This window comes from Patella vulgata, chromosome 3 (genome assembly GCF_932274485.2).
Source record: "Patella vulgata chromosome 3, xgPatVulg1.2, whole genome shotgun sequence".
NCBI classification, from domain to species: Eukaryota; Metazoa; Mollusca; class Gastropoda; family Patellidae; genus Patella; species Patella vulgata.
The window spans coordinates 9,886,056-9,898,541 of NC_065881.2; the positions used below are offsets into that span (position 1 = coordinate 9,886,056).

General features: G+C 36.7%; 1 protein-coding gene across 24 annotated transcripts in view; it reads left to right on the forward strand.

Moving 5' to 3' along the window:
- The window catches only part of LOC126815880 (uncharacterized), a 298,227-nt gene extending 287,144 nt beyond the window's left edge, over window positions 1-11,083 (forward strand). For 11 of the 24 annotated variants that reach the window (XM_056099352.1, XM_050541893.2, XM_056099350.1 and 8 more), the window contains 3 exons: window positions 6,345-6,516; window positions 8,446-8,559; window positions 9,327-11,083. In XM_056099352.1, coding sequence (XP_055955327.1) covers window positions 6,383-6,516; window positions 8,446-8,559; window positions 9,327-11,076 — 1,998 coding nt within the window. In that variant the 5' untranslated portion in view covers window positions 6,345-6,382 and the 3' untranslated portion in view covers window positions 11,077-11,083. Of the gene's footprint in view, window positions 1-4,273; window positions 4,471-6,344; window positions 6,517-7,614; window positions 7,634-8,062; window positions 8,604-9,326 lie in introns of those variants that run through there. The other 13 variants (XM_056099361.1, XM_056099362.1, XM_056099360.1 and 10 more) reach the window with 7 other exon arrangements.
- The last annotated feature ends 1,403 nt before the right edge of the window (window positions 11,084-12,486 follow it).

A 12,486-nucleotide genomic window follows, 5' to 3' on the forward strand; every position in this document is an offset into this window, starting at 1 on the left:
ATTTTTTGCGGCGAATCCAGTATTTTTCTAGTAAGATTGGATATCTCTACTTTCTTTATATACCAAAATTGCCATATTTTTATTGGAAATAACCCCCCAATAAATACTTTTCTGGGAACCCATCTTTAACGTTGCTAATTATATAACTGGTGCCCAATTTCATCTCATTTTAGTTTCGATGTGAAACAGTTCGCAGTTTGTAACCATTTATGATAATTATTGCGCATTTAGCCCCGGATTAAACTTTACAGAAAAGACCTGGGTAGCTCTCAGTCTGTTTCACAGAGATCTTCTAATATCTGTGTAACAGATGACTGTTTCGACACATGACGTCACATCACGCGGCGTCAATCATTGACTCAATAGCGCGTGCATTGTTTACATAAGACGTTACTAATTTGGGCTAAATGGTAAATTTTACTTATTTTAATACCCATTTACACTAAATAGGAAATGATTTTTACCTACAAATAATTCAAACATCTTTATTTATTTTTCTAATAAATGAAAAAAATGTTTTAGAATTTAATTTGACGGAAGAAAAAAGTTAATATTTTGGACTCATTAAGTCGCATCATGTCATCCTTATCAGTGATTGTAGCGGCCTAACGAAAATTCACTGCTGATCAGTGTGGGTAGCTCTGTGCCCTCGAACCAACTGGTTTCGTTGGGCCCCCAACGCTGTGAACAATCAGTGACATAATGCTAAAAGGAAATCTATATCTATTATGTATAATTAATTACTAGTCATTCGACATGTATATCAGTTAGTGGTTCCCCTTTGTATATATAAAAATATGCTAAGTTAGTTATTTTATTATTTCCGTGCTCTTCATCTTTCAGTATAATTGATCCGGTTTTGTGTATTTTAAATAAAATGTTTTGTGTTTCCGGTGTCTCGTTTTGGTTTAAAGGACAATATTGGTGCCAGTCATTATCACATATGTGATAGAGCTGGATAAACACATTCCAAATATAATTTTAACACAGAGATCATTGCTACGATAGCTGAGTAATACAGGTTTCCTGAATCGGAAGTGACGAACGCCAAAGGAAAAAACGAGTAATCCCTCTATATAACTGACTGATGTGACGAGTGATAACAGATACACGGCCGAATTTCTGCTCACTACTAATTTGGAATGTGTTTAACCAGCTGTATCACATATGTGCTAATGACTTGCACCAATATTGTCCTTTAACCCACGGCCTGGAAAGATGGATAAGTCAAACAGTATGGATTTAGTCTCAAAACCCTAGGCATGTAGAGCAAATGAAGACAGCTGTTTGTTTTATAAATCAGGCTGTTGTGTCCGGTTTGCTGAAACCGAATTTACCAGGGAGATGGATTTACATTAGCTTCGACTTGTTTTTACAAATCCCATATAATTAGATCTATATATTGTACTTTATAATCTGTACATATGTATTAAATAAATAGTGTTAGAAAAATATTACCAACTGTTAGATAACCAATCCATGTCAACATATCGATATGATGTGATAATATATACAGCGGGAGAAAGCTGTCGTGTATTAAAGAGATAAAGCTATGGTATTCCCTACTAGGCCAGAAATGAAATGAAATGAAATGGGGTTTAACGACCTACTGTTCTGCTCCTAACCTGGGCTAATGAAGACGGGCATATACGCCATACAGTGTACTATGAGGGAAATTTTGCCCGGGCAGCGGCACTATCGCCTACTCTTATATCGAATTCCAACTGCCAAGGGATCTTTTACGTGCATTCTAATGTATACACGGGACCTCGGTTTTTCGTCTCATCCGGAGGACTAGACAGCTGTCCTTGTCAGGCCCTCCATCCTGCATCACTGACAAGGGGAACCACGCCGGAAAATCTGAATGAACTTTCTCGGCCAATGCAGGGATCGAACACTCGACCTCCAGGCTAGCGAGCCAGCGTCTTACCCACTTAGCCACGTGATCCCCTAATAGGCCAGTGGTGGGTTAGGATTAGTTAGGAACGGTGTTCGATCACGGGTTTGTGGCGCTATGTTTAGCCAATATTCCAAATTTAGGAATGGATTGTTACCGTAAGCGAAAATACTTGCTATACTTCAATTATGCATTGATCGATTTTTTGTTCATGTATGTTGAATACAAAAACTTTAATGGTATCAATATCGACAGTTTAGTTCTAATGAAGACGGACACGTGACATGCAGCATGCTATGAGCGACATTTTTCCGTGATAACGGCACTTTGGCCTACTCTTATTTCGAATTCCATATGTCAAGGGTTCTTTTACGTGGACGCCAATGTGTATACGGGATTGGGTTATTCATACCATCCGAACAATTATAACACAAAATCACTATATTAGTATTAAAACAAACCAAAAAATCTAGTTATGTTTTTTCACTTTCTACTTTTCGCCTTTGCAAATTCACTCTAACTTTTTCATCTTTGCATTTTCAACTATCAGAATTTCTCCATTGTACTTCCCGCCACCAAAATGTCTCCAATCGAACGGACAGAGGGCGTGGTTCCGGGTTCAGTCGAAGTTGACGTCATAAGACGTCAGTATTTATCGTCTCGGCTAAAATTACTGTCCCATTGGGTTATTCATAACTCTTAAAAATTGTCCTATTTTGTTGATTTTTTTTTTGTAGAAAAAAAAATGAAATAAATTCGTTTTCATGCCGAACAACGTTTTGTTTAATGAGTTATAGCATCGAACCTTGAGGTTGGCTCATTGTATTAATAGATCGGATGAATATTTGACAGCACATCGGCATGAATATTTAGTTGATAAGGATCTGTAATTTGTAGAAAATAAAAAAAATCAAAAAAAATCCCTGAAAAGAGGTATGAATTATTGTTTCACTGGGTCGGTTTCCCAGAATATTTAAATTTACCTTTTCAATCGATCATGATAAGGTACGGTAGTTGTGATCGAAACACATGCAGCAGAGTCTACCTGTCTACCTGTCAATTTTAAAATCTAATGGATTATGTAGTTGTCATTAAAACATGACAGTAAAGACATAAATTATTTGTTCTTTTCACATTGAAACAAAAGTTATATTAATAAAAATATAACTAGAAACAAAAGTTATAGTAATTAAAATACAAGTCGGGCCTAATTTGACCTATATGTACCTCTCCGACAAGACTCAAGAGTTAACAAAAACCTATATTATTGATGGTCGGAGGATTGTTTAATGGTGCACGTGCGTACATTGAGAGGGCACTTTTTCGGAACATACCTTGTTGGAAATCTCACCGGATTCGAGTGTTATCAACCATTCCCAGTCTTATTTACCCCACACAAACAGTTAGTTTCAATGTTTTGGGTTAACTAAAATGGCGTAACTGGCTTCAATCGTCATAATTTTAAAATGATACCATGCCGCCTCCAGATCAGTACTACTTCTTGACCCTAACACTAAATAGAAAACTAATTTAAAGGGCCGAACAAAATAAACTATTTGTACTACTAATATGTAATTAACTTATCTAAGTAAATATGAGATAGAGAATGGGGTTTAACGTCCACTCGACACAAACTAGGGCATTTCGGGACTAACATGTGGTTCAATTTTATTTCAATAATACGCTTGTGCGTATAGGGGTCTTTTAGCAGTGGGAGGAAACCGGAGGACCCGGAGAAAATCAACGAGGTCGGACAAGCGATCCGACTCCTTGTCACGTACAATCGGGGATTCGAAACCACGCAAGTTGACTCAATGACAGACCTTATGATACAGCGCGCACGTGCTAACCATTCGGCCATCCAACCCCAATCATCATTATATGAAGGATAAACTCTAAAATATAAAACAAACACTAATTAGACAATATACATATTAAAAAATAACTAATTACTTTTGTATATTTATTATATTATCTTATTTGTAATTAATAAAATAGTATTTAAATTAGAAAGCATTTGTCTAATATTGTCATGTCGAGTTAAACAAATATAAAACTACCTGAGTTAGTGAATACGGTGCCCTAACAAAGACAGAGAAACTTATATAATCCTTATATAGAAGTAGATTTCACAAATTAAAAACACTTATATGGATATACTACTTCTGAATTTATTAACATGCGACGTTTCAATACACATTTGCTTGATAACGATATCTGTATTTGTATCGAAACGTGGCATGTTAATAAATTCAAAAGTGTATACTCATATATTCTTTTAAAATGGAGATTTAGGAAAAAGTGCCTTAAGGTGAAACAAGATAGAGTCTAAGTTACCGATTTCTGCCCACTCCAAGTTAAGTAAAAACAGAAGATGACATAGAAAGTCAAGACTACATGCTTTACGCAGTGTCTAGTTGACAAATATTAGTGACTATAATAAACCTCGATATATTCTTCTAAACCTGTAGAGTGTCAATCATTGTCAAAATTAACATCAGAATCGAATCGGATGAATGGATGCATAGGAGTAAAAGTGGGGCTACAATTACTTTACTTTATATTCGAATCAGGTAGACCATTATTAACATATTTTTTATGTACATGTATTACGATGTATATACTATAGCCATGGAGGGGGTCATTGAACTTTCGCACCTTTACCAGTTCCCGTGGTCGTCGGGACTTGACAGTGTCAAGGGGTGTTACGGGAGGCTCGCGATGCCCCCACATCAAATTTCAGCCGAATCGATCAAGAACTTTTCATTTTACCGACCTTTTAGTTTCTGATCAGAGATCCGTTTATCCGATAGACGCCATTTTGTTGGTTGACTATTTAGACTCGAATAACAAGACACTAAGACGGCTTCAGACACACTGGGCTTCCTGCCTAGGACTGTTTCATAATAATATTAATAATTTTCGTATATTTCCATTTTTGCGCTAAGCCATCTTTTTCTATAAACGACTGTTTTGGTGTTGACCAGTTTAACTGGCCATTACGTGTGAATATCACCTTCAAATTTCCCATCGAGCTCGGGGTCTTTGGGCTTAATATCCTGGATGAGCTTCGAATGTGCAATAGCACTCTATTTTCCATGGCCTTGGGAAGGTTTATTTGAATGCGTATTTATTGTTCCTACATGCAGCCGATTTACTTCGCAAAACCAAAAAGCTACGCATCTATTAGATAATATAATATATTAACTTAATCTGGTAAAATGGTATGTTAGCCATTAAATATTTATTAAATGAAAAGATAGTCTTTGCTGAAACGATTGATTATATCGATTGATAGACTTTATTGATTTTAACATAACATCTCATTAAAATAACGATGCTTTAATTGCATTTTCACTAAAATATCAAATTTCTCATGGCTTAACCCAGGCTAATATTTACCCAGATTGATTATTTAAGATTTGATTAAACAAACATTATGCAAGAGCTAAATCTGCCTATTGCAGGTCTTTCTTTAGGCCTGAAATGTTATCTAAATTACTAATTAGATGTTAATTAACTTACCCAGACCGTAATCAACTCTCGATGCCATCGCTATCCTGTGATATTTATTGGATTTGCATACATTTTATGATAGATAATTTAACGTAGAAATGTAAAATCGAGATTTTGTTTACTATCGTACCAACGTTAGCAATGACCACCGAGGCTAGTCTAAAATTGAATCGCCAATATCTCGGTTCAGAGTGAAGCAAAATGACTGAAATTTTCAGAATATTCTGTTTTCATTAAACTATTATAGCGAGAACTGTCAGCTCTAATCTTACCTAATTCTCCCTTAAAAAAAACAAAATCAAATTATACATAGGGAACAGCATAGATCGATGAAAATTCAATTCAACATATCTTTGTACATATTGAACAGCATAGATCGATTGTTGGACTAATATTCCTATTAGAGTTTGATGTTTCACAATATTTTAGTTTGCAAGGGATTCCAATTGCCCTAAAATTGACTTTTATCAATGTAAATACGACCAATTTCCTTAGGGGTTCGGATGGCCGAATGGTTAGCGCGATCGCATGCATCATAAGGTCTGTCATTTAGTCAGCTGGCGTGGTTTGGATTCCCCGGTTGTACGTGACAAGGAGTAGGGTCGCCTGTCCAACCTCGTGGGTTTTCTCCGAGTGCTCCGGTTTCCTCCCACTGCTCAAGACCCTTACGCTTAAGTGAATTATTGAATTATAATTGAACCATACGGGTCCTCCCTGCTAAAGACCCTTACGCGCAAGCGAATTATTGAAACAAAATTGAGCCATATGTTAGTCTCGAAATGACCTAGTTGGTGTTGAGTGGACGTTAAACTCTCTCTCTCTCTCTCTCCCACTCCCTCTCTCTCTCTCTCACACACACACACACACTCTCTCTCTCTCTCTGTCCCTCTCCAATTTCAGTATAATATGATTAATTTCTTAACATATTTAGAGTATACATGAAGATATTGGGTATGTATTAAATAAACGATGGGTTATCAGCGACACATAAAGTTGGCATCTGTGATCATCTGTTTAACCATAGTTTTATGGTTTCTACATAACTGGTTATATTTAACAATACAGTTCAAGTCCAGCATTACCAATGATCCAGTAAATAATAGGTATTTATAATGTTCCAGTAAATAATAGGTATTTATAATGTTCCAGTACATAATAGGTATTTATAATGTTCCAATAAATAATAGGTATTTATAATGTTCCAGTAAATAATAGGTATTTATAATGTTCCAGTAAATAATAGGTATTTATAATGTTCCAATAAATAATAGGTATTTATAATGTTCCAATAAATAATAGGTATTTATGTTTCAGTAAATAATAGGTATTCATAATGTGTCAGTAAATAATAGGTATTTATAATGTTCCAGTAAATAATAGGTATTTATAATGTTCTAATAAATAATAGGTATTTATAATGTTCCAATAAATAATAGGTATTTATAATGTTCCAGTAAATAATAGGTATTTATAATGTTCCAGTATATAATAGGTAATTATAATGTTCTAATACATAATAGATATTTATAATGTTCCAGTAAATAATAGGTATTTTTAATGTTCCAGTAAATAATAGGTATTTATAATGTTCCAGTAAATAATAGGTATTTATAATGTTCCAGTAAATAATAGGTATTTTTAATGTTCCAGTAAATAATAGGTATTTATAATGTTCCAGTAAATAATAGGTATTTTTAATGTTCCAGTAAATAATAGATATTTATAATGTTCCAGTAAATAATAGATATTTATAATGTTCCAGTATATAATAGGTAATTATAATGTTCTAATACATAATAGATATTTATAATGTTCCAGTAAATAATAGATATTTATAATGTTCCAGTAAATAATAGGTATTTATAATGTTCCAGTAAATAATAGATATTTATAATGTTCCAGTAAATAATAGGTATCTATAATGTTCCAGTAAATAATAGGTATTTATAATGTTCTAGTAAATAATAGGTATTTATAATGTTCTAGTAAATAATAGGTATTTATAATGTTCCAGTAAATAATAGGTATTTATAATGTTCCAGTAAATAATAGGTATTTATAATGTTCCAATAAATAATAGGTATTTATAATGTTCCAGTAAATAAAAGGTATTTATAATGTTCCAGTATACAATCGGTATCTATAATGTTCCAGTAAATAATAGGTATTTATAATGTTCCAGTAAATAATAGATATTTACAATGTTCCAGTAAATAATAGGTATATATAATGTTCCAGTATATAATAGGTATTTACAATGTTCCAATAAATAATAGGTATTTATAATATAATATAATGCTCGAAAAAAAACTAGGTCATATCGGGACTAACATTTCATTTATTCGCTTGCCCGTGTGGGTCTTTAGCAGTGGGAGGAAACCGGATGACCCGAAACCACGCCACTAGACTTAGTGACAGACCTTATGATGTAAGGCACCCGCGTTACCCCCCCCCCCCCCAGGACATTAAAGGATGGGGTTTTGATCGATGATGCCCAGGCATGAAAAGAATTGTTAATACCAAAGAGGCGAGATATGGCGGGTTTAAAGATTATTTGGTAATTGATTTAAAGTTACTATCCCACAAAAGTATTTATCGGATGGTTATTTCCAATAAATGTATGACAATTTTGATATTTATGGAAAGTAGAGACAGCCAATCTTACTAGAAAAATACTGAATTCCTTGAAAAACACTCACGGAGCGCGCACAGGACAAACATGAGAGGGTGTCACTAATTGGCAGTCTGACCATTAAGGGCTGTCTGCTCGAGTGACATCAAAGGTTGCACGCGTAGACTGCCTGACCTCTTGACGTTAGGGAGCGCTTAAAGTATATGTTGCTAAACTTGATGGTGAGCGTCGATATTGATGATAAATGGTCAGCGATTTAAGACAACATCGTCTTTTTAATGGAATGCTTGTTGACTGTCAGACGACTTAGCTGTTTCGTTGCCTGGCAACCTTGCAATATTTTGTGAATATAGCCCCTGCTTGATTTCTAATTATACCACAGTGTTCTGTTACATTCCAGATTGAAGAAAAATGACAGATGGGTAATAACAGATATAAGTAGTAAACCACACCAAATACATGATCTGGAGCAGAAAACAGATTGGAGCGTACTTGTTCTTAATTCAAGTAGCATGTACGGTGATCTTTCAATATGTTAGTTGGAGCCGCGGTGGCTCAGTGAGTATGGCGCTGACTCATCAACTAAGAGGTCCATGGTTCGATGCCGCAGTTGGTCGAAAAAGTACCTCTGCATCTTGCAGTTTGGATTCCACTTGTCAATGGCGCAGGACAGAGGGTCTGGAAAGGACAGTGTCTAGTCGCTCGGATGGACAAAAAAACCCGAGGTTCTGTCTACACGTTGACATGCACGTTAAAGAATCCTTGACAAACGGAATCCGTTAAAAGAGCAGGTCACTGTCCGTGCAAAATCTCTCTCATAGCACTCTGTATGACGTACGCCCGCCCGTCTTTACTCGCCCGTTAGCATGCATGCACTCGCCACTTGACATGAATGTCCCGGGTTCGGACCTCGGTATCGGCCGATAACCATCCATAATTTTCAAAACAAGATTAGCACGTGTCAGGGTTGTCTGCCAAGGAAAGTTTACTAAGCCGTTGGTTTCTACGGACGAAAACCGACATCTACCCGTATACCTATACCGTGCACGTTGGCATTTAGAATTCGACAAAAAGTAGACCATTGGCCTAGTTATCTTGAATATTGGTATCTGTGTTTGGTGGCTGATTCAGAAGTTAGTTCCGAAATTACCAAGCTTGACCCGAATGCACGTTAGGCCCCCCTCCACCCCCTTCTACCCCCTCTCTCTCTCTCTCTCTCTCTCTCTCTCTCTCTCTCTCTCTCTCTCTCATTACTGTAAATCGTCATTTTTCACTTTTCAGGTGTCCACCATTTGCATCCCCAGATGTAGAAGATTTAATTTCAACAGCTATCAAGAATGGAGCTAGATATATCTATCTATCATACCGTGTCAACAACAAAACTACCTCAAGATTAAATCGATTTTATTACGACAAATATATGACGGGATTAAGATATAACGGTACTGCGAACTTCTCGTTGCTTTCATATTATGGAGGACTTCCCAATCCGTCGGCAAAGGACCTTGCGCCGTCTTATAGCTACGAACTCGGCGTTTGGAAAACTGCGTCATTACAAAAGGTTCTCAGGACAACTGATATTTCTGTGGGTAAAGACTTCATAGATTATAGAGCGCCGGAGATATTGCTACCGTTCAATACAATGGAACCAATGCTTAAAGACAATATATTGTTCCAGTATGAAGCTTTTTGGGCCATTGTTCCATTACAGAAAAATCAACTTTTATGGTCTTTGTGGGTTCAAAAACTGCTTCAAGAAATCGGGAACTCTGCTTCATTTATAGCTTCTGAAGATAATGGGAAACAATCTGATTGTAAATCCTTAAAAGAATTAAAAAACTCTCCGCAGATGATTGCGGCTGTTAATAGTTGGGAGTGTACAAGAAGATCAGCGTTTTTCTCATGTGTGATATCTTTAAGCGACTTTATGGTAGAAAAGAAAATGATACCAAGGTCCGATTATCGGTCCATAGTTCGATGGTTAGAAATCCTTCTGAAAAACGGGTATAGTCAACCAGAATTAGTTGATAAAGCAGTTGGAAGGTATTCATTAGAACCCGCCCATAGCATTTTATTTTACCCTGCAGTCACTATGAATTCCTATTCCAGCAGAAATTTTACTGGCATGTGCACAAAGGGACTAGGAACTTGCCTCAAACCTCCAGGATTACAAAAACCCAAAGTTATCAACAACATTCTTCTAGTCATTGTGTTTAATAAAGTAGGTCATTACGGATCGCTCGAGTATTTCGAAAAGATATATAGACCCGCCTTTAGATATATCCTCTATTGTGGGGAAGATAAACGAGATTTCCTAGAGGGCTATAACACATTAAAATACCCTGTGTCCTATGTGGAGATGCCTCCCAGTTTTTCTTATGGTCAATTAGGATACCAGTGTCTTCATAAAGCAATGCTAATGCATTATGACGTAGATGGGTATTTCCATGTGGGAGACGATGTTTTGTTGAATATCTGGAACTTGCATAATCTTCCCACGGATCAGATTTGGTTTCAAGAAAGCATGCGTGTTGCCAACGTATCCCAACCTACTGTTCCCGATATATGGAAACATGATGACTGGTGGCCCTGGAATGGTGCTAAAGGTCGATTTGCGCAAGAGAGAGCCATGAACACACTTCAGAATTTGAGTCAAAGAGAAAGACTTGTCGGAGCCTTTCTAGACCAACTTGAGGAAAACGCTGGAGGAGAAAAGAGAGTCTTTTACGAGGCTTCTGATATCTTTTATATTCCTCAACGATTTACATCTCAGTTTGTATACTTAGTGAATGTATTTACTGCCCAGCAAGTGCATATAGAAATAACAGTCCCCACAATAATTAATGGCTTGTCAAAACAAAGTGAGATTGCCCGATTAAAGGGTTCATATCTTTGGTACGAGGAAAGGGTAAAATATCGAGAGACTTTTAATCATTCCAACGTGTTTTTGCATTCTGTCAAAATGGATCCGTGCTTGAAAGACCAAAATTGTATTACGTTTTTATATGAAAAGTATTTGCCATGTCTTTAAACATGAACCATTTAGAGTTGTTGTTTTTATGGACACAGCTCACCAAATATTTCTACGCCGTCACCCACGAATGTAGGGCAAAATTTATTTCTAGTCTTTCTCTTCCTTTCCCTTTTTCCCCCTTTTGCATGGCGATTTTTGTTGACTTTTTGGTGTAGAATCGAAGAAAAGGGTTTGAAAATACATTTTCTACCAGGTTTTGGTGAATATTCATGATTTTGAGGCGGAAGGATACAAGAGTTGAGAGGTTGGTTAGGTTGAAATGTAGGGTCCAAAATTGCATGTTTTCTTGTCTCTACTTCCAGCTTGTGTATCTCAAGTTTTCCATGGTGAACCTCATACGTGCTTTTGGGCAAGAGGTTGCCACATGTTGCTCCATCTGTGGTAGAAAGCGTTCTACCCAACGAAAATTTGGGAAAAAGTTAGAGCCGGTCTAAGAGACGAGAATTTACATTAAAGTCAATGGGCAAATGTTTAGTGATCTGTGGCCTTATGGTCACATTTATTATAGATCAGAGTTAACTCCCCTTGTCCCATTAAATATAGACGATTGCATATATCATTGCACTGTACAACGTCCCAACTGTCACGGAAGCGAGAGAGAGAGAGAGAGAAATGGGATTTAACGTCCACTCGACACAAACTAGGTCATTTCGGGACTAACATATGGTTTAATTTATTTCAATAATTCGCTTGCGCGTAGGGGTCTTTAGCAGTGGGAGGAAACCGGAGGACCCGGAGAAAACCCACGAGGTTGGACAGGCGACCCTACTCCTTGTCACGTACACACCGGGGATTCGAAACCACGCCAGTTGACTCAATGACAGGCCGTATGATACAGCACGCACGTGCTAACCATTCGGCCATCCAACCCCCCGTCATGGAAGCAAAGTCTGTATTAAGCGAAATGAAGTACGGTTTAACGGTCTACTGTTTTGCAGCGACTGAGATTGTCTACTATGACTTACTCTTATTTCGAATTCTAACTGGTAAGGGGTTTTTTTTAAATGCACGCCAATGTGCAAATTGGGCCGCGGGTTTCCATTCCATCCAAACGACGAGACGCTGTCCTTGCACAACCCCCGTCCTGCACCATTGAGAAGGGGAAACAACTCCTGAAAACCCCGAGGGAGTTATATGATGGACTTAACGTGTAGACTTCATGACTCTGTTTGGATGTGTGGGGTCGATGGTTTGGGTTCGTTGAGTAAAGATATCGTTCACAGGTTATGAATGAAATGGGGTTTAACGTCCTACTGTTCTGCTCTGATTGGTCTAATGAAGACGGGATCATATTTTTAAGTTATAATTTTAAAACGTATTAAAATGAAGCCTTAAAATAGATGGTATCTATAAACAGTCCTACTTTGTTAAAGAATAATCCTATTAATCCTATAATTCACTATTGCC